Source organism: Engraulis encrasicolus, chromosome 8 (genome assembly GCF_034702125.1).
Source record: "Engraulis encrasicolus isolate BLACKSEA-1 chromosome 8, IST_EnEncr_1.0, whole genome shotgun sequence".
NCBI classification, from domain to species: domain Eukaryota; kingdom Metazoa; phylum Chordata; class Actinopteri; order Clupeiformes; family Engraulidae; genus Engraulis; species Engraulis encrasicolus.
The window spans coordinates 21,841,326-21,869,272 of record NC_085864.1 but is presented as its reverse complement, the minus strand read 5'-3'; the positions used below and the strand labels follow the sequence as shown (position 1 = coordinate 21,869,272).

The window sequence follows — 27,947 nt, the reverse complement described above, 5'->3', positions numbered from 1 at the left end:
GATTGAAAGACTGTTTCCCTCTGAAGGGAAAAAAAGATAATTTAGTTTCAACACCAATAATCGCATTTCGGTCCCTACTGGACAATTGGCGCTGTACGGCAGCCTGTACTGTACATCTTCAGAGCCACCTACGTTTAGTTTTAAGCAACTGTGGACTTCTTGGAGTGGGAAAGATGTTTGTTTCCTCAGCCGGGAAACTTAACCTATTTTTGGTTGAATTGTAGGTGTTATGGTACCTCTCTACACCTCTCTCTACACAGTAAAAACTGGAGTGTCAATTTTACTCTTTAAGAGTTAAATTTAACCCCCTGTCAGATAACATTTGGTCCCGCTCAAAAATAGAGTAAAATTTACTCTTTAGCCAGTGTAAGATTTTTAGAGTTAATTTTACTCTATTTTGTGTCAAAATTAACAATGAGAAGTGTAAAAATATTTAACACTATAGGCAGTGTAAGATTTTCAGAGTTAATCTGACTCTATTTTGTGTCGAAATTGACAATGAAATGTGTAAAAACACTGATCTCTTTACACTGCCAGAGTAAAATTATTTCACTACATAGAGTAGTTTCCGTTCCTAAAATACACTATATAGTGTATATTTATTTCATTTTAGATACAATTATTTCACTACATAGAGTAGTTTCTATTCTTAAAATACACTATATAGTGTATATTTATTTCATTTTATATACAAATTATTTCACTAAGTAGAGTAGTTTCCATTCTTAAATTACACCATATAGTGTATATTTATTTCATTTTATATAAAAAATATTTCACTACATAGAGTAGTTTCCATTCTTAAAATACACTATATAGTGTATATTTATTTCATTTTATAGTATTGAAATACAAATGTTTTTAACTGCTATAAAATAAGAAACACACAATCAAAGTACTGTAGCACCATTTATTTCCTAATAACTCCTCAGAGATGACAATATGGGACAATGTACAAAGCGGTGTCTTTCTCTCCATATGACATTTGTACATCAAAAGGTCTTAGATGTGGAAGATAATCAACATGAAAGGCAACAAAATCTTTCTTTGTCCGAATCACTTCATAAGCAAAGAAATGTTCTTGAAAAGCTACTGTAAATAAAGGTATGGTGAGCAGCACCGCTTTGTCCTGTATGATCACAACTGAGTCAATCTGGTAAAACAGAGGCATTTCATTGAGAACTTCACCACAAATGACTTGATGTTGGCGGTATACATACCCATTGTGCTTAGCCCACGTTACTTTAATTACCTTTTCACAATTGGACATTTTCATCTCCATAGCAATCACTGAACCACCATTGATCATATTTAAAGGCACACTTTTTCCTGGACCAATGTCCAAGCGAATAAAGGTTGTTGAGGATTGCCACTTGTGTGCAATATGATTTTGGTGCTTTTTGGCCAACGTTTTGGTGACATTTTTAAAGGACTTCAGCTGTTTCTTGAAGAAATTGTGTTTACCTTCATATCGCATGCACCAGCTATGAAGTACAGGTCCTATTTTTTGAATGCAGCGAGGATAATGTATAAGGAAATGGTGCTTGGGTAAAAGTTTTTTCTGAGGATATACCTCCTTAAACAGTTTGTGATGTTGAACAATCAAATGTTTCAAATACACACACAGGCCTTGAGATAACACGGGAGAGAATACAATGTTTACTATCTGTAATAACAAAATGAGCAGGATCCAGTGTGGGTTTGTAGAGGCTACCAAATCTCCAAATATAAGGGGAACATTCCTCAGCAAGCACCATGACTGAATTGCATTTAATCCCAAATCATTAGACTCTGCACTTAAATTCACAGCCACTGGCCTATTACATCTCTCTGTGAAACCGTAATCAAAACTTAATATTCTTGAATTCAGTTCTGTTGGTGTAATGTGTTCTTCCAAATACAAAAACAGCTGCTTTAATTCAAATTGTACGACACCCTCTAATAGATCATGCATAATATCAACTGAATAGTTCTCAGTTGTGTGAAAATATGTAAGTGAATTCAGTGAGCATGATCTCTTCACACCAAATACATAAGGAAGAGAGGGCTTATTTGCCATTTCTTGGCAGTGAGCAGTGTGGGTGTCTTTGGTGCGCAACACAATTTTTGGAGACTCTTCGGAGAATTCAGTTTGGAAGTCCTCTTTTTCAGCTAAACAAAATCTACAGCAATACCTTGCACTGAAACTCTCAACCAGACCAAACAAACTATGTAGGCCTAAATTATCTCCAGTGACCTGTATAACACTGCCACGAACACAGCCACCATACAATGGAATATCAATGCCATCATTCTCCAACTTTTTGAGATCACGAACAATAGGATCTAAAACTGCACTATAACTGTAACGCTTCACATCTGTAGCATGAAACAAGGCGCAAAGATGTATATTGGCCAAAATGGAATTCCACTTTGGTTGGAAATTCCTCAAAGTAAAATAGATGGCACCCAATTTATGAATCCCCTTCTTGCTTCCCAAAGCATTCCCCGTCTCCAGGTCATCGTAGAACATTTGTATCTGTATCGTGTGTCTGTCTGATGAAAATAGAGGATGAGTTTTGAAGAAAGAGCCATCACAAATATCTCTTAGTTTTGAATCACTAATATGTGGGCTTCTGAGCATTTCTCTGGCGTGTTCACTATTGAATATTGACTTTAATGTCAATAAAATTGGAACATACATAAATGTGTCTTTAACTACTACTTGGTCATATGTTCCTGTCTTTTTGTTGAGCCTCGAGTCAAATCTTGAGCCAATTACAAGCTCTACTGGTTCCACAGTTTCCCACTTGCTCGACATAAATTTTGAGTGTTTGTACACTGAATTAAGAGCTGTAAACGGATTCTCTAATTGGTTAAGACATTCCTCAACATTTTTGCATGTTTCAGTTTCTCTTTGATCGCGAAATACACACTGGATGACTGACTCTTTTGCATGCTCATGTATGTCCTGAACAATATCCTCCAAAGAAGTCACAACAGAATTAACAACAGACTGGGCAACACCTGCTGCCTTTAGATCTGAAATGACAGAGGCACAACTATTTACAAGGTGCTGTGACGATAAGGCTGGCTCTGACTCAACCTCTGCCCCATATGGCTCTTCTGCTGGATTTGCATTACCACCATCCCGAACACTTTGACACTGTGGTGGTTCAGCATTAGCAATAACAGCAGACGCACTATTCACATGACACTTGTTCAAGTGCTTCCTAAAACCAGAAAAACTATTGAAAAAACGTGAGCATCCCACTTGGCCACATTGAAGATAAAGAGTCCTTCCCGTACAGAGTCCATGTATTACTTTGAGATGCTTTACAAGATTGTTTGATCCACCAAGATCATTACTGCAAAGAAAGCACCTCATTGTTTTTAAAATTAAGTCTAACGCACCATTCTAGCTCGCAATTCTGCAATTCTTGGCGTTTCCTTAGTTTTCCCTACATCAATGTTGTAAATGGCAGTTTGGAGAAAAGTGAAAAAGTTGTTCAAGGCAGGACTGTAAGATGTACCAAAGACAAAGTGGGCCTTGAAGAGTTCATCCAGGGCTCCGACTGAGGTGGTGGCTTGGCATGGAAGTGCGTGCTTGTCGATGGCAATGAAGAAGGAGTGAATGCTGCTTTTTGTGGGTCCCTGTGCAAGGAGGTAGGGCTGGCGGCTTTGAGTGATGTTGTCTAGATGCTGCTGCAGGCTTGTTCCCGTCTACGACAAAGCACATTCAATAACACCATTTATTAGAACAATAACATGATATCACTCTCAACTTAAAACAAGTAGCCTTTTACCACGGATGAGGTCGTCGGTGGGCCTATTCCCTACTTGCTAAATATATTCAACTACATCATAACAACATCGCTATGAAAGAACAGAGAGCCTTAAGAATCAGGTTAATTACAATTTTGGTGACAGTAAGGTTATAACATAGGCTCTGCGCTAAGGGGTTAAGAATGATGTCACATGCATAGAATTACTAGCGGTGGACTTGCATTTGAGAGTACGATGTGGAGTGGTGTTGGCCTGAGGCTGTACCGTAAGAGTGACTGGGTGTAAAATGATGTTAGAAAGTGTAAGGGTAGAGGAGTACTGTTTGAAGATGTGAAATGTCTCTCCGACTAAAAAATATCTATCCAATTTTGCACAAATGAAAATAGAGTAATGATGGATCAGGTTTAAAAGCACACAAGTTCAGTCACTGGCTTCCGTAACAATGATAGACGAAAGAGTGCTTTGACAATAACATAGCCAAAAAAAAGGTATTCAACATACAGAAATTAAGCCCATCCACAAACAACTCTGAAACCATGACTGCTTTTTCACAGCAACCTGCTTTGAAGTTGCAATAGCCAGGCTATATACGGTATAATAGAGTAACTTTATTGACATTGAGATGTCCAGCAGCATAGGCAACCACACAATAAAGAACTCACGCCAATTAACAAGGTTCAAAGTGTTCTGTGAAAATGCCTTTAAGTAGCCCATATGGATTCTAGTGGCCCTAAAGATGATCCAGTGTTACATGCACTAGACTACCACACACACACACACGCACACAATCCTGCCTCCCAAACTATAAATGGTGGGGTGGGTTGTTTGAGGGTATGTGGTGTTGTTGGCAAGGGTGGTGTGATATATGAGGTATGAAGTGTTGTTGATGGGGTGATGATATGGACGATGGTTTGATTAATAATCAAATATTAGTCTAGTGTACCTTTTGAAATTTGATGAGGTGATCGACGGCATTAGATGCTGATATCTTCCCTGGCCTCTTGCGTCCCTGTGCAGATGGCGGTAGCAGATGTAGCAGCAGTATGATGGCAGACATGTCACTGTCCCACCCTAAAGGCCAACAAGATTCATGTTAACATTGAGTTACAATTTTCCACCGTCCTCAATATATTTAGCAACACGCATCTCTACATTCAAAGACTTACCATTTTCAACTTCAGTGGATGTCTCAGCATTGTGCATCAAATCAAGAAGGTCTGTGGAGGGGACCAGTCCATGGCTTTCCTTGATGACTCTTGCTTTGAAAGTGGTAGGCCATCTCTCCAGGAACTTATTGGCAGTCTGCTCGCAAAACATCAGTCTGAAATCCTGCTCTACCTGTAATTTGAAAAAAGAAAAAAGAACACAACAAAGAAGATAACTGCAGGTGGTACCTTGTGCTACATGTCAGGGCTTGACATTAACTTTTTCACACATCGGCCACTGTGGCTACTGGTTTTCCTGAGTCACTAGCCATTCAGGTATTCCACTAGCCACAGAATTGATCTTTTTTTTTTCTTTATCATGATAGCGTACATCTAACCTCAGAAGATGAGGTGCTAATGCAAGATGAATGTATAGCTTTCTACATTTTCTACATGGAAATATAACAAGGAAATAGAAACTGAGTTACTGAGCTTCTTGAACTTAAATACAAACAAATAAGGAATAAGCTGCCAGCCAAATTGGCTTGTGACATTGAAAGTATTGCTAGCCACAGCCAAGTTTTACCATCATTTGGCCGGTTTGCAGGAGCCAGTGTCAAGCCCTGCTACATATTACAGTAAGTCTCACTCTTCAATGAATGTGGATGTCTTACCAGCCCCGGTGTGTCCAGGAATCGTGGAAAAACTGAGAAGACCTCTGCCGATTTGTCATGGTCATTGACCATTGCTTGGCGGTAACTGAAGGTGGTTTTCATTTTTTCACGGATGGTTTCCTCATCAGCAGAATGTCTCAACACAGCGATAGCTGATTCCACCTCCTCATCAGTCAGGACTTCATCAGTAAGGGGTGTAGTACGTCCATGGCCTGGCCCACCAACTTTAAAACAAAAATAATTTTGTTGTTGCTGTTTACAACTACACACTGTTATATCCTCCAACAGTCCACTCTTGTTTTGCACATATTTCCAGTATTTCCCAGCATTGTTCATGAATGTGCACATCATTTTCTTCTCAATGTTTTCAGCAGTTAAATTTATTGGATCAGACTTTTTAGCATAGCTTAACATAATCAATGGAAGTAAATGGGAGCATTGGCATCAAGCCACAAGTGATCAAATGACAGGATTAAATAGCCATTTTGCACTTTGGTGAATTTTACATTCATTATATTCATCAACATTTGATGATATTTTGTTTGCTCCCATAGTCTTGCATTGCTGCACTTAATCTGGCTGTACTGTTAAACTAGGCAATGCAAACACATAGACGAAAATTATATACACAATCAAGAATAATGTTTGGGAATACTGCTAATGCAAAAAAGGGTGGACTGTTCCTTTAAACACATTTGACAGGTTGATAATTCACCCTCGTGATAAAATATTACCTCTAGGAGATCTAACTGCTGGACCTCTTTCCTCTGAAGCTTTTCGTTGAATAGTCTTCAACCGCCAAGCAATATATCCTGAACCGCTTTCCGGATCGTAGTAGTGTTCCTATATATACCGTAATGCATGCACATTATGATGTATACATACATTCATAAAGGCCAACATTTGATGGAGAAATATAGCATAAAACCTTTACTTACAAATCCATTCTGTGAGTATGGGTCTTCAAGGTAGGGAAACAGAGCAATAATCCCCTGTGCATACATCACTTTCACACTCCGGGGTGGCGAGGTCCTGGTATATTCAATAAACAACATTATTAGATAACATTGGACAACATGATCGAACAACAATAATTGCAATAATGTATAAATGTCTCATAACACATGACCCATCCTTACCCATGTGTTTCGGTCATTTCTGCAGTAAGTATGTTGATGAGCCGTCTTCTGGTTGAATCCGTGATTGATTTTGTTTTTGCATACTCCTCCATGATACGGTCACCTCCAGGCTTTGTAGTCAGGATTTTTTCAATCAGCTAAAGGATAACATATGCATTAATGTACTTTGAAAAACACTTGGTAATTCTGAAACAAACATGATGCACTGTATGCAATTGAAACCCCCTATCCACCCACACCCATCCACAAACTCACAGCTCTTGCTTCATAGTTGATCCGGCAAGGCCTTTTAGGTTGACTGCCTTGGGCTGCAACAGGGTCCTCGGCTGGCTCAAGCTGGGAGAAGTTGAGGATCACTGTCTCGTCTGATGCAGTAGAACCTGGAGATGATGTGAAGTGAGGGTTACCTGCACATTGGAAAATATGAACACAATTATTACATTACATTACATATAACAGACGCCTTTGACCAAAATGACCTACAAGGAGGAAATTCAAGTAAGTACAGAGTAAGGGGTTAGTGCAGAGTACAGCAGCATACAACTAATTAAGTTAGTAGCACAGTGTACAGTTGAAACACTGACAGCATTGTCCAACACATGGTAAAAAAAGATGTAAGCTTAGCAAATAATAAGGTACATAAAAAGTGTTCAAAAGCAATCTAGGTAAGGTGTTCTAAAAGGTGTTAGAAGCAGTGGTTTACATAGTTCAACACTTCCACCTAAATGATGTGTGTGTAAATCATATGCAAGTAGGCAACACTTACCAGGTGCTTCATTGGCCAATGAAACTAGGAAAGGTCCATGGAACTCTTTTATGAGCTCCTCAAAAACCTCTGAGTCTACCTCGGTGTTAGACTGGTCATAAACTTTGAGGTCCAACCGTCTGTCTTCGGAGATGTTAAATTTCAGACTCACTGCAGCAAAAAATAAACAATGCACAAAATGTTCTGATGAGAAATAATTGCAGTATGACACCACTTTAAGCTACATTAACTTTACATTACTTTCAATCCAAATTAAGTGACAAACCTTCTCTCAAGAAATCACCAAACGTCAGTTCGGGCATCTTGATGTACTTCTGCACTCCACCAAATGAGACACGCAGCAGCATTTTCTGTTAAATTTCAGAAAGGTTGAATAACTGTTAATACCCATCAACGTATTCACACACACACACACACACACACACACACACACACACACACACACACACACACACACACACACACACACACACACACACACACACACATTTGGATCAGGAACACTAACGAGCATGCTGGTTAGTAGGATACTTGTATGGGAGGCACTGATCAGAACAGTACAAAAAATGTCATGTCCTTCTGAAACCTCTTAAAGCCAACTGAATTAGATCAACTTAATAGGCCTACATCCCCATAAAATCTCTGTTGTAATAGATGATTGCATATCATTATTCAGCAAAACATGGGGAGACAGTAGCAGGGCTCCGCCCTACTGGCGACGCAACGCCTACGGCTCAGCTACACACAGAATCGCGGTAGTGATCTGAAGTCTATGAAAATCAGGCAAGGAAGACAGGCAAATTGCTCCCAAATTGCAGCATCCAATAACGCAGGCTCTCTCTCGCTCTCTCTCTCACACACACACATACACACACACACTGCCCGCGCGTGTGCACAAACATGACACCCTTTCCACACTCATATCCCCTTCTTCGTCCATTAATTGGATTGCATTGACCAACCTTGCAAAACTAAAGGCTAGTCAGCACATGGCCCTCAACTACTACAACATTCAAAGCAACTGAAAAGCGTTGACAACAATATATCCTTTCTTCTTCCACTCACAGTTCTTCCTCTGTTGAGTTGCACTGACGACAGCTGCACCGGCTAAGCGAAACGCTAGAACAAGATAGTTCTCAACTACAACTCGAGTCAAAAACACCACAGTAAAATGTTGACACTAAACCCATATTTAACGCATGTGTATGATTACCGGCATCGAAGACTTGGCAAGCCTTGCAGGGACTAGTTCTAGATGTTACCTGGTGAATCAATAATCACTTATATATACTCCTCCACGTGTGTCCACGCATGCCAGAACATTCGTGGCATCAACTACGAGCGAGCAATGCACGTTTAGCGTGCTAATGTTCACCATACCATACTTTACCATTACCATTAGGCCTACCATAAAACAGAGCACAACTTAACTGTAAACGATTCACAACACTAGCAGGTTCTTAATGGCTTTCTTCGTCATTGTGTTGATCACTCGACCATTTCTGGGTTCAGAGGCACAAATTAAGGACGAGAACATTACCTTGCAAAGCATTGGGCAAGTTGTCAAGTGAACTTATGAACCGTTGCAATGCTAGCCATTTCAATGTAACGTTGGGGGGACACCACGTTGTCAAGCTAGCTAGATTAGCTCTACATTTCGGTACGGTAACCCAACGTCAGCAAAGCAAACAAGAGACAATTTAAATTCTCACCACACCACACGGCGTCAACAAGCAAATGTAGTGACTTTTGTTTTAATTTCAAATCAACTATTCATTAGCCTACTTCAAAAATCTTGACGTAGTATTGCAGTCGAATGCATCTGTGAGAAATAATTTGCTAGCCTACATATATGCATGCCAAATGTAACCTAATACACCTACAATCGTCTATCATCAGCATCAATGTATTGGGAAATGTTGGTCGTAAGTGAAAACACTAACAGACGGCAAAAACTTGATAAATATTCAAACCCACTTACCACGCAGGGAGAGAAACGACTTCCAACATGCCATGCCAGCTCCAGCTCCTGTGGTTCTAGAATTTTCGCGGGGAATCATCACCCTGCAGAGTAGATTTTGCCTTGGAGTTTACTCTGCCTATTGTTATAACTACTCTATCAAGAGAAAAATAGATTTACACTGCAATGTTGACACTCACTTTTTTACTCTCACTTTTGACACTGTCATTTGGACGAGTTTACTCTGCCTATTGTTATAACTACTCTATTCAGAGGAAAATGTCTTTACACTGCAATATTGACACTCCAGTTTTTACTGTGTACACCTCTTGACAACAAAATGTATATGTTTGTAGTTCTCTGGTGATGGAGATGGAGAGTGATCTTTTTTCCCCGTTCTGTCACAAGGGTAAGTGGTTGGGGCGTCAGACTTCTATCCCAAAGGTTGCCGGTCCGTCCCCCAACCTGCCAGGTTGGTGGGGGGAGTGATTAACCAGTGCTCTCCCCCATTCTGTGCCATGACTGTGGTACCCTGAGCATGGTACCGTGATGCTGCACTGCTCCCTTCAGCCGGCATGAGGGGCTGCCCCCTTGCATGGGTGGGGCATAAATGCAGTTTTGTTGTGTGCAGTGCTCTGTCACAATAACAATCGAAGTTGGTGTTTCCCAGTTGGGTTTTCACCTTCACCTATCTTTGCTCAAGCAGACTGAAAAGCCCCCCAGGGAATTACTTGCAGGGTTTTTCTTATCAGATTTATGTTCCATGAATGAGCCAAAGCCAGTGAATGTCAGTGTGAAATAATAATGGGTTATATGATATTGTTCTCGCGCAAAAAAAAAACTGCAAATGGGTCAAAATGACCTGAGCAAAAAACTGAAAATGGGTCAACATGACCTGTACACCCTCACGAGGGCTAAAGTGGCAATATAACTCAAGGAATATTGTGCTGCTAAAACAGACTACAGGTGTTGGAAATGTATGTGCTTTAAATAGCACACAGACGTTTTCGCGTCGAATTTGTCATATTATAGTGTATATTATTATAGTAACTGACCACAAACATCAACTGCAAGAACAAAAGCAGCACGCGCGTGCAAGAAACGTTCGCTTCCTCTATCCTGTCATTGGTTGGTGTGCCAGGACTAAACTCCGCCCTACATACTGAACGTCAAGTGAGATGTCTCTCCTCGATGTTCCTACAGGATTGCAGCCGCTAGTGTGTAAGTAGGAATGCGTTCATGAACAGCGACTATTTATCTCATATAGTCGTTTAGAGAGGAACTAGAGCAGACAGATAATACCAATACGGCCGCGCGGCCTTTTCGCAGACTTTGTAAACTACTTCTACACATTTTCTCCGGCTGATACTATTAAGACAGTTCGCGAGGTGAGTCGATTGGAGCGGAGTAAAGAACACCTCAGCAAGTTCACCTGCCTGCGGAACAAAAGCTCCTTTTCTGAAATAGGTAAGTACTTTCAGATGAATGTGCCTATCCGGCTTGTTGCCAGTCACGCCGAAAGGTTACTTTCATGGTGGTCTGTTGTATTTGTTTTTTCAAAGGACACTTTTGCCTTGTCATGTGATGGCAAACCGGGCATGTGCCCCTCCTTTGGTCAACCCACGGTGTCCGGTGATGTGAGGCAGGCTGGCTGGTTGTATTGGGTTGGTGATCGAAAAGAAGTGCAGTGTCTAAATGTTTTGTTCTGGATGAAGTCAAGCAGCCTATTCAATTTCAACTGGCCTTTACGTTCACCTTAATAGGCTACGTGAATTATTAGTTTTACGCACCGTACCGTCCAATACGCACAGCCATGGATGGATATCTATTGAACACACCCACCACCTGCCTACTGTATCGAGTCTGCTGCTATCTTTATAGCTCTGCTCGAGTAATCCTTGGGAAGGAGTGGAGCAATGTAACACGCAATTTCATGTCCAAAATGTGGCAGATAATCTGGAAATTTGACGCGAACCGCGTCTCTCCAAATCTGTATTTCAAAAGTAGGTATTAACAAAGAGGTACACAATGAATTTTGACGTGTTCATATTTAAGACATACACTGAATGTAGAAATCAGATGTTCTTCAGTTGAGTTTTTAGAAATATAATATCTAGACCATTTTAGCAGTTTCCACATGATGGAACCCAAAACCCTACACACGATCGATATGTCATAGGGGGCATGGCATGAGTGATATACTACCTCGTTGCCTTAGTGACCCTCTACATTGGATCCAGATGCAGATCTGATCTCAGATGATCTGCCCAGTCCAGATAATATCTGTCTGTCTATCTGTCTGTCTCAGTGTTTCTCAAGGGGGCTCTACAGCCATCCCCGGGGTGGGGGGCATTGAGGAGGTGAAAGGGGCGAGACGTTTGACATTGAGTGACAATAGTCTTTTTTATTTTATTAATACGAAGGGGGGTGTTGGCAGACTTTTGATGAAGTCAACAGGGACGTTAGGCGGCTTATGATGAGGTCAAGGGGGAACTTGTTCAAAAAAGGTTGAGAACCACTGATTTATCCATCCATCCATCCATTCATCCATCCATCCATCCATCCATCCAGGGTCTTTAATAAATAGTTGCTGATTTTGACTCTTTCTGTGATGGGCAAACAGATTGAATTACTTGTAGTAGGCATCTTTTGCCTGCTAGGTGTTTTGGGCATGAATGGGTTAAATGAAAACACAAAATTATGAATGGTGAGCTGAACAATTGTATTGCATTAGTAAGAAAACGGCATACCCCATTTATAGTCAACATGAGCAAGAGCATTTTCCCTGTGCAGCCTCCTTACTGTAAGACACCAAAAGACAAACACGATGAAAAGAAGATGGAAGATATTGACAAACTGGTAGGAGATAAGCTTTCTGCAGGTGTTGAACAGCTTTGCATGAACACCCATGGGCCAAATGGTAGATTTATGAAAGAAGAATGTCTGCACACTTAAATCCTTCTTCCCCCCCCCCTTTGTAGTGGCCAAGCTTTCGGTATATGACCTTGCCCAGCTCTATGACCTTCCTCGGGGCTCAGCTGAGCAAGGTCATATACAGACAGCTTGGCTATTAAAAAGGAAAAAAGGATTGTGTGCTGTCATTTTTCTTTCATAGTTTATCACCTTTTAATTGTGAGTGTTAATTTGTTTTAATCCGAATGGTAGATTTAAAACCTGCAACCTGAAGGCAGTTCCAGTATTGTTTAAGGCTACTGGAGAATCACCTAAAGCAGATATCCTGAAACATTAAGAAGTAGGCCTGGTTGAATTGACTGTACTGTGATCTATTAGCCTGCCTGAGGCTATTCTTTACTACAAGCACAAGCAGAAGTGTTGTAGACTGGCAGGTGTTTGCCATTTGAGTTGAGTGATGCCTTCAGGAGATACAGTAGACTAGACCTGTGGTCAGCAACTGTGCTGAATGCAGACATTTATTTTTTTTCTCAAGTATTTTTTGGGGCTTTACAAGCCTTTATTGTTTTTTTTCTTAGACAGGACTGTGAAGTAGAGACAGGAAGTGAGTTGGGAGAGAGAGACGGGGAAGGGTCAGCAAAGGACCTGGATAGGGAATCGAACCCGGGTCGGCCGCCTAGTAGACGAGTGCCCTACCATATCAACAACGGTAGGGCCAACAGAACTGAATGCATTGGCCAAGCTGAACCAGCTCATACACTATAGTTGTAAGGGGACTGAAACTAATATATGATTAAAGGAATTTGCACTCTATGAGGTGTGTGTGTGTGCGCTCGCGTTTGTGCATGTGCGCGTGTGTGTGCGTGTGTCTTTGTGCGTGTGTCTGTGTGCGTGTGCGTGTGCGTGTCTGTGTGTCTGTGTGTCTGTGTGCGTGTGTGTGCGCGTGTGTGTGTTTGTGTGTCTGTGTGCACATTCTAGTCCAGTAGAGGTGGCAGATGATGGCCTATGTTTCAGCTCTATGGAGGAGGCACGGTGACATCATCGATTTGGGAATCTTGAAAGACGGGCACGAGATGTCCTAGAGACGGCATTCTTGAAATATTCCAAAAATGTGTTTTTGCCGCTGGTGCATTGCCAGGGCCAGTGAGTGAGTGAGTGAGTGTGTGTGTGTGTGTATATCTATCTGTGTTTCATGATTGATTCCCTTCCCTGGCAGCTACGGTATAGTCCAGTAACCTACTGCAAGTTTCTACAGTGCCCTCCATAATTATTGGCACCCCTGGTTGAGATGTGTTAAAAGCCTTAAAATAAATTCAGTGTTTATTGCAGAAGAATACTGTCACACTGAAAATTGTAGGAAAATGTAGCCTTCAACTCAAATTAATTGTAAGAAAATAAAAAAATCCCTGACTAAAAAATAATTATTTTTCATTAAATCACCTGTTCCACAATTATTGGCACCCTTAACAATTCCCAGGAAATAAATATAATTGAAGCATTTCTGTCATTTCTACAGTAGTTTACAAAGTTTACCAGAGTATGTAGGAACATTTAATTAGTAATTCATCACTTCCTGTTTCCCTGGGGTATAAATATGACGTGACACAGAGGCCATTTCTCTTATCCACTCTTAAACATGGGAAAGACAAAGGAACACAGCATACAAGTGAGGCAGATGTGCGTCGACCTTCACAGGTCAGGCAGAGGCTACAAGAACATTGCCACTTAACTGCAGCTGCCCATATCCACTGTGAGAGGAATAATTAAGAAGTTCAAAACAACTGGAACAGTGGTAAACAAGCCTGGACGAGGACCCAAGTTTATTTTGCCACCACGCACAGTGAGAAGGATGGTAAGAGAAATCAAAAGATCTCCAAAGCTCACTGTTACAGAATTACAACAAATGGTAGCATCCTGGGGTCACAAAGTCTCCAAATCAACCATCAGGCGCTGTCTACACGCCAACAAGCTGTTTGGGAGGCATGCACGGAGAAAACCTTTCCTCACTCACAATCATAAACGCAAACGTCTGGAGTTCGCCAAGCGGTATTGGGGCTTCAACTGGGACCGTGTGCTTTGGTCAGATGAGACCAAGATTGAGCATTTTGGCAACAAACACTCTAAGTGGGTCTGGCGTGCCACGAAAGATGCGCATGCTGAAAAGCACCTCATACCCACTGTGAAGTATGGGGGTGGGTCAGTGATGCTGTGGGGCTGTTTCGCTTCCAAAGGCCCTGGGAACCTTGTTAGGGTGCATGGCATCATGAATGCTTTGAAATACCAGGACATTTTAAATCAAAATCTGTTGCCCTCTGCCCGAAAGCTGAAGATGGGTTGTCACTGGGTCTTTCAGCAAGACAATGACCCTAAACATATGGCCAAATCTACACAGAAATGGTTCACCAGACACAAAATCAAGCTCCTCCCATGGCCATCTCAGTCCCCAGACCTCAACCCCATTGAGAACCTGTGGGGTGAGCTGAAGAGGAGAGTACAGAGGAGAGGACCCAGGTCTTTGGATGATTTAGAGAGATTCTGCAAAGAGGAATGGCTGAAGATCCCTCTTTCTGTCTTTTCCCATCTTGTGAAACATTATAGGAGAAGATTAGGTGCTGTTTTGTTGGCAAAAGGGGGTTGTACAAAATATTAACACCAGGGGTGCTAATAATTGTGACACACATTATTTGATGTCAAATAATTATTTCTTTATGTGGGATTTTTTCCCCACTGAATAAATGCACTTGTATTGAAGGTTGGATTTTTCTCTTTTTTTCCATTAAGGTCCCATATTATTTAGAAAAATAAATAAATAATTGGAAGCTAAAAAACACATCTTAACCAGGGGTGCCAATAATTATGGAGGGCACTGTATGTCTGGCCTTCACAGATTATACTGATCAATTTAAATGAATCAATTCCCCTACCCTACCTTGCTGAAGAGTTGAATTCATTACAAGCAGGTGATATGTGAATGGCTGAAACAAATATGATGTCTCATACTGTGGCAGGCAGGCAGGCAGGCAGGCAGGCAGGCAGGCAGGCAGGCAGGCAGGCAGGCAGGCAGGCAGGCAGGCAGGCAGGCAGGCAGGCAGACAGGCTCCCCGTGAGTTGTGCATAGCTCAGTCTCTCTCTATGGCCTCTGTATGAGGCTTCAGGAGGCTTTCGAATGTTCCACTGCCAAACTCTGCTAGTTGCTTTGAGCGTCATCCAGTCAGGCTCCCCAGTTGGCTAGTTGGCATGCGTTATACATAGATGGCACAGCAGTGGCTCTCACACTCACACTGCAGCTCACTGAGATGGAGTGGTCCTACTGATTTTAATTATCACCACACACATCAGAGAAGGCGTCCTACTGAAGGGACTTCCAGTTTTATCCTTCCCTTAGCTTGATTGGATGTCCTGCAGGTCTGCGTAAGACCCAGTTGCCCCCTCCAGTGACAAAAAATAGTGCAGAGGGCATCCATACACGCACCCTCTTAAGGTAGGCGTGTGTGCGTATGTGTGTGCGTGCGTGCGATTACAAACAATACTGAGCATTAAGCATTACATTTTGTTATCTGTTGAATGCAGTGCATCATTATGTGAGACATCATTTTGTGAGGGGCCTTTTTCGACTTTTTATTGTGTGAGAGGTGGACAGGAAGCGAATGGGGAGAGAGATGGGGAGGGGTCGGCAAAGGACCCTTGCCGGGAATCGAACCCGGGTCAGCTGCATGGTAGACGAGTGCCCTACCAGTCCTTCATCATCCTTCATCATTTTGAAAGCATTGATCAGTAAGAGGACCTGGAGGTGTCCTGCTTCTAGAGCCACATAAATCTGTCTTCCCAATGACAAAATGGAGTGAGATTTGAAATGTGCCATTCATTCGGGAAGGGGACTAACCCTGTGAAGCCTGTGAATACAGTACATTCTGTCATCTTCAGGGTTGCCAGATGAGGCTGATTATTTCCAGCCCAAGAAATGCTCAAAACCTGCCTGGAAGCACTAAATCCTGCCCTATTCTATTGATTTCTATGGCCAAAAATCGGAAACAGCTCAATTGGGCAACACTGGTCATCATGAGCATTAATCGCCGCAATGTCTCAAATCATTTTGTCTGTGTCGTCTTGTCTTCCCTCTGAGTATTAACATAACACCAGATAGCAGTGATTTTTGTTGTTGCCACTGGCCCTGACAACGCACCAGCAGCAAAAACACATTTTTGGAATATTTCAAGAATGCCGTCTCTAGGACATCTCGTGCCCGTCTTTCAAGATTCCCAAATTGATGATGTCACCGTGCCTCCTCCATAGAGCTGAAACATAGGCCATCATCTGCCACCTCTACTGGACTGGAATGTGCGCACGCACACACACACACACACACACACACACACACACGCCTTCAATCATAAGACAATTTTCTAATTTGGCATTCATACAGATGGTCAATTGACAAAAGTTTACTGGAGGGAGAGTTGGACTCCGTTGAAATTAGAAGTGTGGGTCTTATTTTACCCAGTAGATAACGTTTGGTTATGACTTTGGAAAACAATAACTGATGGGAGGAGTGAGCTGAACTCAGTTTAACTCTGAAATGTGCGTCCTCCCTCTCTCGTCTCTTCTCCATTAGTTGATTGGCCGGTTGCCTGGTACCAAGACTAAGACCCGCCTCACATCGCTTCCGACAGCACTGCGGAGCACCTTTGCTTCTGACACAATGCCGACCCCTGCAAACAATTTCACCACAGCAGAGCATGGATAATCAGTGGGTGGCTCGAACAAAATATAACTTGTCCCTAATCGCCAGTTGACATCTGCGGATGTTTGCAGACATTGGCACCGGTTTGCAGGGTTGTATTGAAATCAATGGAATCAAACTTTGTGCTATGCACTTTGCCAGGGCTGATGCATGGAGGCCCTAAACCCCTCCCAGAACACCTGACCCACATGTAATGTGGAGGGATTACTTTTGAACCGGAGTTCACATCTGGCACGCCCAGGCAAGAATTGGCCAGTTCATGATTTCTATCTGGCTGAATCTCAAATGGTGCACTTGTGCACTTCAGTGTCCATGTTTCAGTGTGTATGCCGTATTAGTTGCGCACTGAAACATAGTGCCTGAAGTGCACAAGTGCGCCATTTGAGATTCAGCCTATCTGTCTGTGAGTGAGGATAGAGATGGCCACTGCCTCTGCTCTGCTCTGGCCTTTGTGTCGTCTGCCTTGCCTCCTTCACCACCACTGACCTGATTACCTGGTTGTGTGCTGCTGAGCTGGCCTGATTCTCTCACAGCCAGCCGGCCCGTCCAGGCCAGGCACCGTTTATCTGAATCCATTTACTTGCCTTTCCTTTTGTCACTCACAACACAAAGCCACATGATTGGGTTTCAGATTGTGCTGTGGTGATTGTCTCTCTTGCTAACTCAAAATGATTCTCTCTGGGTGCTATGTGTTTATCCTCAATTCTTTTCAGCTCGGTTCAAGTAAAAATTTCCCTATTAGTCCCATATTCTTCCATTTTTACTTTTGTGTCTGCAGAGGTGAAGAAATTCAAACTAAGCTTACTTGTTAGCAACTTATTGAAGTAGATTATTTTAAATATCACATTTATTTAATTCGTTTTTTAATTATTATGCTGCCACAAATTTCAACAGATCTTACACCAGAAGCAGAACTCTTTTCTTTGCTCTCCCAGCACTTGATTGTAGGAGAAATGAAGAAATCCCACAGCATAGTTTAACCCCTGCGGAGTATCCTGGGGTGCATTTCTCGAAACCAAAGTTGCTTACTACATTAGCTACTTTGTTGTTTTCAATGCATTTTCCCATTGGCAACTACTAGGGTCCATAGGAGCTGATTGTACATAGGGCCCACAATGTGCCGCTACGCCCCTGGGGAAATGACCCAAGACAGACTCGAACCTGGGGCATTATTGGCATGCATCCAAGCGTGTTGGTGTGCGACACTACAACACCACCGTGTTGTATAAATTTCAGCCAATTGGGGGAAAAAAAGGTCCGTTTGCTGTGTTAGTATGCGTGGTGTATATGTTGTAAGCTGTGTGGCATAATTAACCTCACAGTTCGCACCTGTTTATCTGAAGGAAGGACACAAGAAATGCATACATCCTATTCAGGACTGTTGCTATCCGCATATACTTACAAACCACCTGGCAATGTCCTCTGCTCTCACACACACTGACCTCAGTCTCAAGTCTGATAATAACTCTTAGGGGTGGTGAAACAAGCAACCAGCACGTTGTTGAAACAAGCAACCTGTGTGTGTGTGTGTGTGTGTGTGTGTATGTGTGAGTGTGTGCGAGTGAGCGAGAGCGAGAGAGAGAACAAGAGAGAGAGAGAGGAAAATAGACAGATGGCCCCACCCCATGAGGCAGGTGGATGGAGGATGGTGGAGGGGTAGCGAGGTGAACACACACCACACTAGACAGCTGAGACAGCACTGAGGAGGAGAGCGAAATGGCAAGCAGTGTTGCCAGATTTATCTGATGAAATCCCGCCCAAAAGGTTCTCAAAACCGCCAAAATGTGCTAAATTCCGTCCAATTTGGTTTCCGTCCAATTTGGTTTCTGCGGGCACAAAACTGCTCACAAAAAAACGCCAAATGGCCAATTTTTCCTGTTTTTACCCGCAGACGACCATCCCAAGTAGCCCATTTGGACGGGGAACAGCCCAATCTGGCAACACTGATAGCAAGGAGGAGGAGGAGGAGGAGGAGGAGGAGGAGGAGCAGGAGAGGCAGAAACAGAAACAACGCGCATAGCATGTTAATGAATCAACAGTACGTTAATTGAAAGTCCTGAACTGTAACTAGGGGTGGGCGATGTGGCAAAAATGTCATATCACGTTTTTTTTTTTTACATAAAATCTCTATTCCGATTTCTTTGCGCTATCTTCCATCGAAAAAATAAAAACAACAAAAAAACTAAAACGGATTATATACTATTTGTAATTTGCAATTAATTAAATGTAAACATGCTGATGGCACTCTCATACAGTGCACAATTGAAATAGTAGGCCTGTAAATGTAGGCCTAAACAATAAAAGTGAAGACAACAACATTAAATAAGTTGACATCACTCTGATACTGATAGTAAACATCCTCACTGTAAGCACGTACCGCTAACCATAACCAAATTCTATACATTTCATAGTTCCTACTCAAGCGAAGTATCCAGACACAAAACTTTGCTCATCATGTGAATGAATCGCATGCATAATGGAGAATGAACAAGGAGAAGGATGGGACACAGGCATAAAGGAAGTGCATATAGCATGTTAATGAAGCCTGAGGGGATTACAGTGCTCACTATTATCGCTGTGTGGGGGATATGACTGCCTCAGCAGCCACCAGCATGATTTGATTTCATCTCCACCGGTCCGGATATGCTCAATCTGCTTGATGATGTTTAAAATCATGACCTCAATTATTTTGTTTAATATTGAATTCATAGTTTTTCAATCGATTCTCTTCAGTTACAGTACACACGTTTGTTCAGCGTGCTATGTTGCACAACCAGAAATAAACTGATGCATTTGCTCTACTTGTGCACTTCATACTGTAGACCACTACTGGTATAAGAAAGATAAATGTTTAAAACCACTGACATTTGATTCAGAAGTGTAGCAACAGCCAGGGGTGACACATGAGGCAATTTTTGGATGGAACAATTTTCCATTCATCTCTATGGGAGACTTGAAACAATGTATCATCTTCAAGTCTACTCTGGCTTAATCCTAACCCTTTGTTCAAATGGTAGTTTTCCATCCGTTTCAAACAATATAAAAAAATGCAGGCTGAAACTTTATTTTAGAGAGCTATTAAATTGTTTAAATGACCAAGGAGCATTGTTAGTTGGGTTGATCGACAGAATTGTTTTAGAAGTCTTTTTGTTTGACTCATCGAGCTGGGAGTCGTCGGCCAATCGGTGCTTGTTCTCAGCGTTGCTATGGTACGCTTCTGGAAATTTGGGGTGGAAGTATTCTCACAGATCAATCATAGATGCTTCAAAATCGTTGAGAGCTCTATAGAACCCTGCTGTCCATACAGTATACCTAGGTCAGTGGTTAAAATATGTGAAGGAAAATTCCAAATAACAGATCCAACTCCATAATACATTAACTTGTGGTGGAGATCGATTGACATTACAATTAAAACATTTGCACAGCTGACTTAAGATTTTCTGTTATCTGTATCTTTATCGTCTGACTCCTTACACCTGGATATGATTGGATAAGCACGTACATGCACTTTATGTTATGCACAAGCGCGTTGCCATACGGATTTTATGTTAATTTTGCGTGTGGTAGTAGGTAACCGTGCAAACATGTGCATAGTGTAATATTGACATTAAGACTGAAATAAATTCGGTTCAATTGTTTGACAAAACCATTACCCTTCAATGCAGAGGAATTTGGGAGACACGTAATATCATACACCCTGGACTAAGGGCAAGTTGACGATATTCTGTCTAGCAGCTAGATCCTTGTGTATTTCTGATATCGTCAGCCCCTTGTGTATTTCCCCTCAGCTTCGTGAGCTTACCAGAGGGTCTGGGGGATCTTCAGATTTGCCCTGCTGCTGAACCACCATCCAGGATGATGCAATATCTTGGTTATTTCTCCCATTGAACTGTATTGATTCTGAGCGCCTGCTAGTCTGTCAGGGAGCTGGACGGCTTTGAACCTTGCGTCATATTTGTACTGGACGTCACTCCCTTTGAATTGACTTATTTCATCAACAATCACTGATTTGGCCATGAGCCTATTGAAGAAGCAAAAGATTTTGACAAATGTATTCTCCCATAAACACCCATGTCGCTTCTGCAGTGTGCAGTCTTCATAAGACTACATCTGATGTGGGACTCAGTAACCAGTTAAAGTTAATTTTAGGCCTTTCCATGGCCAACCGGTAGGGCACTCACTCACCCTGCGGCTGACCCGGGTTCGATTCCTGGCCCGGGTCCTTTGCCGGCCCTTCCCCGTCTCTCTCTCTCGACTCGCTTTCTGTCAGCACCTTCCCTGTCCTATCATAAATAAAAGTAAAGTTCATTTTAAATGAATAATGAACAGTGTGAACATGTTCTTCCCATATTACAATTTTGGATACGATCCTGCCTACTAATCATGTCGGAGTATTGGAATAGAGTACCTTTATTTATCCAACTTGAGGTAGCTAGCCGCTCACACATAATATACCGTAAGATGCACAAAATATACATTTCGACTTTCGAGACAAATCAGTTTGTATTACCATATACTGTATTTAGGCCTATTGCATGCAGGGCTCTATATTATCACCAGCCAAATGCAGGTTACATTTCAGTTTGGCTGGTAGATTAGATAAACTTACTATCCACTTTAACCCATTAGTGAGTGTGTATTTGGCTAGTAATATTAACATCCTGAACATGATGGAAAAAAATCATTTAGAGCCCTGACTTTATGTGTGGGTGCATGGTAATGGGAAAAACAATGTTACGAAAGGCTGTTTTTGTAAAGGTCCAATGCACCTTATTTAGCAGAGGTACGATGTTTACCCAACACTCGTAACATGTCATCATGTTAGCAAAATAGATTAACCAGCTTTTAAACAGCATTATAACATGCTGCTGTCAATGGCAACCCCTCCACCACCACCTCCCACACCCCAGGGGTGGAACTTAACCCTATACTGCACACATTATTATCCCATCATGGAAAAAAATCTCACTGTGGTTTTTGTCACATAAATTGAACTTCTTAAGACATATTTGCCATTTTTTTCAAAAAAAAAGTTTTTTTGGGGGGGTTCTTTTAGGTTTGTTGCCATATGGCAACATTGTGCAGTTTCGGAAAGGATCCAGTGTACATTTTTCCTCCAAGACCAAACAAGGGTCATACAACATTATGGATTATTTTATAGAAATATAATTGTTTTTATCTCAGAAAAACATTGAAAGTTTACCCACAAGTTCAAGGGAGTTATTTAACACATTTTTGCCACTGAGAGGACAAGTGAATACTGTTTGTTATATCCCAGAAAAACAGTATTTCAGTGGTATTACATTGACCAACCACCAATGAATATATTAGGTATTAACACAATAGCTGTGCATAGATTTGCACAAAGATGTGTATGGTAACTGTCTATAATGATGTACTGTACATGAACCGATTTAATTTTGGAAGCCAACACTTTCAAGATGGCCGACATTCAAGATGGCCGATTTGCCTTGCCCTTGCCTCCTCCACTTGCCTCCTCCACTTGCTTCTCGTCATGATGACATCACTGACAACAGCATTATATTTCAATATCTTGCAAAAGCTCAATTGAAAAGTCTTTTTCTCATTTGCAATTGGGATGGTGAATGAAAAACAGTCCCTCAAAAGTTGTTGTGGCGAGGCTGACAGCTGGGAAACTTTATCGTTTTCTCCACGGAGGAGGGGCCAGGAGGCGGGACGAGGAGACAAGCACAAGTGGAGGAGGCAAGGACACATATTGGGATGCACCCCAGGTGTCTTTCAACATAACCGATAGTTTATTTGTCATAACTTTTGAATGGATGCTTGGATTTACACTAAACCTTGTGTGATAACACTCTATAATGAGTAAATAAGCCATGTAAAATTGTGAGGCCAGTGCTTTCAAGATAGCTGACTTTCAAGATGGCTGACTTTGAAGTTGGCAATCTCTCTAGACGGCCTACCTTTTGTTTATGCCACAACTTTTCAATGGGTGCTTGGATTTGCAGTAAATCTTGTGTGTTGATAATATAATTGGTTTATGAGCTGTTTGAAATTTGGAGATTATGCTTTTAAAATGGCTGACTTTCAAAATGGTTGACTTTGTACAATAATTTTTGATTGGGTTGACAGATTTGCTCAAATGTTGTGTGCTAATTAGCCTAATTATAACAGACACATGGAGTCAAAACATTTTGGAGGCTTCAAATGGTCAAGATGACAGTAGCTTTAGGCTCTAATCTGGGGTTTGGGAATTTTTGTGGAATACCTATGGCAGTCTGGGGAGGCTGCATAGGCCTTGTTCGCTTTTCTGCATGTACTCAGAGTGAAAGCTCATAAAACAGTTCTGTACACCTATTATAACATTTTTCATGTTCAATGCAGACTGCCATTTACACTAATCTTAAATATTATCAGTTATCAATCATTCAATCAATAAATAAATCAATTAATCAATCAATTAGAATTGGGTATTTTGTATCAATACACTTTCCCTATTGACCGTCTTGTTCCATTACCGCACAATGTTGCCATATGGCAACATACCTATTTTTCAACATGAAAAGGCAATAATTTTAGTTGAAAACAAAACAAATGGTGAAAACAGATCATGACTAACTATAGATCATCCCAATATTTTTTAAAATTTTGTAAATATTGCAAAAAGTGTGAAAAATCTTGGCCTATGCCAGAGCAATCTGTCAAGGACACACGCTCATGTACAGTGAGGAAAAAGCGAGCCTGGGGCAGTGTGTGGTGTCATGTGATGTCAACAAACCACATAATTGGATAAAACAAGGCCACAGTTTCAATATGAAAACCAATCAGTGTCTATTATTTATATTTAAATACCAGGAAATGATAAAAGAATGGTATGTTGCCATATGGCAACACCGTGCAGTATAGGGTTGAGTATTTTCCCCACCAATCACGGTGGCAGGTAGATTTCAAAATCTACCAGTCACACTGTCACCATTTCTCACTCGCCTAGTAAGCACACTTGGAAGTGTGTGAGCCTAATTAGTCACGCCCAGTGATTGGATAGTCTTTGGTGAACTCTGCGGAGTATCCAATCACTGGGCGTGACTAATTAGGCTCACACACTTCCAAGTGTGCTTACTAGACGATTGAGAAATGGTCACTGTTTTTACCAGAGTGACTGGTTGGTTGAAAAAATTACCACTGAAATTTACCCGTCATTGGCAGGTGGACGGGTGCTTATTTCCATTCCTGCCACACCCCCTTGGTCATGTCCTTTCCACTGGAAGGGGCTAAGGCAGCTAAGGCAGCCCCACTTCTGCTAGAGCAGAGCAGTGATTTTCAAAGTGTGGTCCAGGGACCACTGGTGGTCCACGACAGAGCTCAGGTGGTCCGCAAGGGGATTTCTACTTTTCCATGACCAGCCAGCAGTAGGTATATTTGTAACATTTATCACAAAGCTAAACATAGCTGAGGTCTTATTTTCACCACAATAAGACAAGCTTGCAATGTGAATGAAAATTAAGTGATCTGCGTCAAAATTAGCAGTGTCAAATTTTCAACTGTCAATTCAGTTGACAGGTGGTCCCTGAACATTTTGGGGGGGGGCAAAGTGGACCTAGGTCTGAAAATGTTTGAGAAACACTGTTCTAGAGCAGACCCAACTGTTATTTTATAAAAGTGCTGAGACACATCCTTTAGATTGCTGTGATTGTCTTTATTCTACTTAAATATGAGAAGGAACTGAGACAGCAGAAAAGGCAGACCCCTGGGCCCTGTTCCATGTCTTTCTTCATGTCTGACACTGTTCTGTTCTGTTCTGTTCTGTTCTGTTCTGTTCTGTTCTCTCCTCTCCTCTCCTCTCCTCTCCTCTCCTCTCCTCTTCTCTTCTCTTCTCTTCCTCTTCTCTTCTCTCCTCCCTTCTTCTCTCCTCTCCTCTCCTCTCCTCTCCTCTCCTCTCCTTTTCTTTTCTTTTCTTTTCTTTTCTTTTCTTTTCTTTTCTTTTCTTTTCTCTTCTCTTCTCTTCTCTTCTCTTCTCTTCTCTTCTCTTCTCTTCTCTTCTCTTCTCTTCTCTTCTCTTCTCTTCTTTTCTTTTCTCTTCTTTTCTTTTCTTTTCTTTTCTCTTCTTGTCTTCTCTTCTCTTCTCTTCTCTTCTCTTCTCTTCTCTTCTCTTCTCTTCTCTTCTCTTCTTTTCTTTTCTTTTCTTTTCTTTTCTTTTCTTTTCTTTTCTTTTCTTTTCTTCTCTTCTCTTCTCTTCTCTTCTCTTCTCTCTCTACTCCAAGACTGATTATTTGACATAGGTGTGAGAAAGCCTCAGATCTGACCTACAGAATGCCTTTGGGAAAGAAGTGTTGGCCCCTTTAGGACGTGAAAGGAGAAGGGACTCTATCCACCCTGTGTAAGACAGTTGCGTAATTGTTGGCCCCATCAGCTGCCTCGGCAATGCTTCAAAATAAAGGAAGATATTCCTTCAGTTTCATCACTGTTGATGGAAACTTTAGGAGGGATTTGGATTTTATTCATCATGTTCCCCTCTTTTCTTCCTCCCAATTTGCTATATGCCACACTTATTGTGACGCATGTGGTGTTATCAAAGTTGTAGTTAGCTAAGTGCGTGTTTTCATGCACCCCCATGAGAATCCTAGAACGTATGCACAGACAAAATGTATGATGATATCTAGGGTGCGATTTGTAAGGAAACCAGAATGGGGGATACGTCTCCGATTTCAAGCAATGTCAATGGAGTTACATTGAACTGTGATTAAAATCATGTAGAAAAAGTGGCAATATCAAAACCAGAAGAGGGGACAATCCCCCCCATCCCCCCCTACAAATCTCACCCTGATGATATCACTAAATTTAACCTACAGTAAATGCTTTAATACAGCCCTGTATTCCATTACTGGCCAGGTTTCTAATAGTGTATATCAGAGAAATTGTGGTAGCCTACTAGGTACTGTGTATCAATATGGCTTATTATTCCCATCATTGTGGGAGTCCTCACTTACCACATGGTACCTTCCCGCTAGGCTATGTCTGCGCACCACCATAAAACACTTTAAAGTACTGAGTGCTCCAGTCATCCCTGGATCTATGCTATGCAGAGAAGTAGCCAAGCCTGACGTCTTGATTAATCAGTCTTGGACCATTAGCCTTAAGCATCATTTAGGCTGTGAGAGGCTGAGAGCAGACATCCCTATTCCTATTTTGGTTAAGAGCAGTGATGGGCAACCTGGAATTAGAAGCCATTATCCAGAACCAAATCATATATTCAAGCCATTAGTATTGCCTCATTACCACTACAGTACTTTGTAGTTAAGGGAGCCACTTTGAAACCATGAAGATTTGGTATTGTGAATGTGAATATAATCTCTAAAGTTGTTTTATAAAAAAAGTGTAATAGCTATTCATACTGTATTGCATATGAAGCTAAATGTCAAGATCGTTTCAATGTTGACAGTCACATGCCCCTAATACTAGCTAACCCTCCACCCACCTTGATTTAGAAATGTTCTGTGAAACCAGGACCACTCTTAAATGTACGCAGGCTAACTGCTAACTACTAACTACTGTTTACAATAATTCCTGGAATTAAATGGAAGCTTCTGAAGTCAGGATTATGATCCTGGTTTGAGAGTACAACTATTAACATATTTTTTTCTTGTGTCATTTGTCTCTCCTTAAGGAAAAAAGGAGAACAAATATTTGCACACCGTAAAAGCTCCCTCGTCGTGATTTTAATGTGAAAAATTTTGTGCGCGCACCTTACACTTTTTGCTTCTCTCCTTTCCATCAGAATTGCGTGATCTGAATGGGATGTTAGTGTGGTGGAGCGGCAGGCCAGACTAGAGGAGCATGGTGAAGCACCAACCCTTGCAGGTCTACGAGAGGCAGCTCTGCTTGTCATGTCTGACGGGGATCTACGGCTGCCGATGGAAACGCTACCAGCGCTCACACGATGACACCACCAAGGTCTGTATATGAACCGGGGGGGGGGTCAACCGCCATTCTGACATACCGCCATTCCGACATACCGCCATTCCGACAGTATTTGATTGCCATTCCGAGTCATTTAAACATTGTTGCAAGTACTTTAAAGGCGCATTTAGAACGCATTTACAACGGTTGTTGGGAGAACAAACTCGGGTCCACAGACATAACGTGGGACTTATGATGCATTAATTGTGAACATTTGGTGGACTACTTGGCTTTCAACTTTAGACATAGGCTACAGGGTTGGATTCCAGGTCAAAAGCAGCTGTGCTGCTGACGTAATATTAGTAATAGAATGCTTGATGAAACGCTCCATGCTGCGCCGAGATTTCAGAATGTTGACGGTCTAAAATTCTTCACTTCCACGCGTTTTAAACAGGCGACGTAGGGTACATGTACACAATGATAAAAATAATGGACATGAAAACACGTGGTCATTGGAAATTAACTCCACTAACCACAGTAAAGCAAAATATTAACAATGAAAGTTACTCTAAATAGCATGATAGGGCCCCTTTAAAAGAATGAGCCATTCACCCCCACTAGTCTCATAAAGGGGCATGGCAGCCACATGATGGTAGCTTGGAACCTCATGTTATATTGATTCGGGGAGACAATCATTATGAACTCCTTTGAATGAAGCACACTGATGTTTAGATCTGATGTTTAAGAAAAAGGAAAAACTACCCGCACACCACAAAAGCTCCCTTGTTGTGATTTAATGAAAAATTTGGCACAATGTTTCGACCTGCAAGGTCTTTGTCAGGTGTCTCCTCCAGATCTAGATGTATCTAGATTCGCTGTACAGCTGTACGTTTTGGGTCTTTATTCACATGCAGTCACTCTGAATGCTGCCGCTATGTTGGTCTGTCTGATGGCACGAGAACTGT

At 41.6% G+C, this 27,947-nt stretch overlaps 2 protein-coding genes across 3 annotated transcripts in view; one reads left to right on the top strand and one right to left on the bottom strand.

Annotated features, from left to right (window-relative positions):
• Window positions 1-896: 896 nt before the first annotated feature.
• Window positions 897-7,324, bottom strand: LOC134454843 (uncharacterized). Its single transcript, XM_063206002.1, has 9 exons — window positions 7,321-7,324; window positions 6,979-7,130; window positions 6,724-6,860; window positions 6,523-6,616; window positions 6,319-6,427; window positions 5,585-5,808; window positions 4,932-5,103; window positions 4,709-4,836; window positions 897-3,702 (listed from the first exon to the last, which is right to left on the bottom strand). Exons 1-9 carry the CDS (start codon window positions 7,322-7,324, stop codon window positions 3,385-3,387), a joined length of 1,338 nt encoding a protein of 445 aa, XP_063062072.1. The 3' UTR covers window positions 897-3,384.
• Window positions 7,325-10,648: 3,324 nt separating this feature from the next.
• The window catches only part of gdpd5b (glycerophosphodiester phosphodiesterase domain containing 5b), a 64,371-nt gene continuing 47,072 nt past the window's right edge, over window positions 10,649-27,947 (top strand). For both annotated transcript variants that reach the window (XR_010035813.1, XM_063205166.1), the window contains exons 1-2: window positions 10,649-10,916; window positions 26,861-27,036. Coding sequence is in view for 1 of the 2 variants with exons in the window: in XM_063205166.1 (XP_063061236.1) it covers window positions 26,920-27,036 (117 nt within the window). In the remaining variant the exon portion in view is untranslated. The remainder of the gene's footprint in view (window positions 10,917-26,860; window positions 27,037-27,947) is intronic.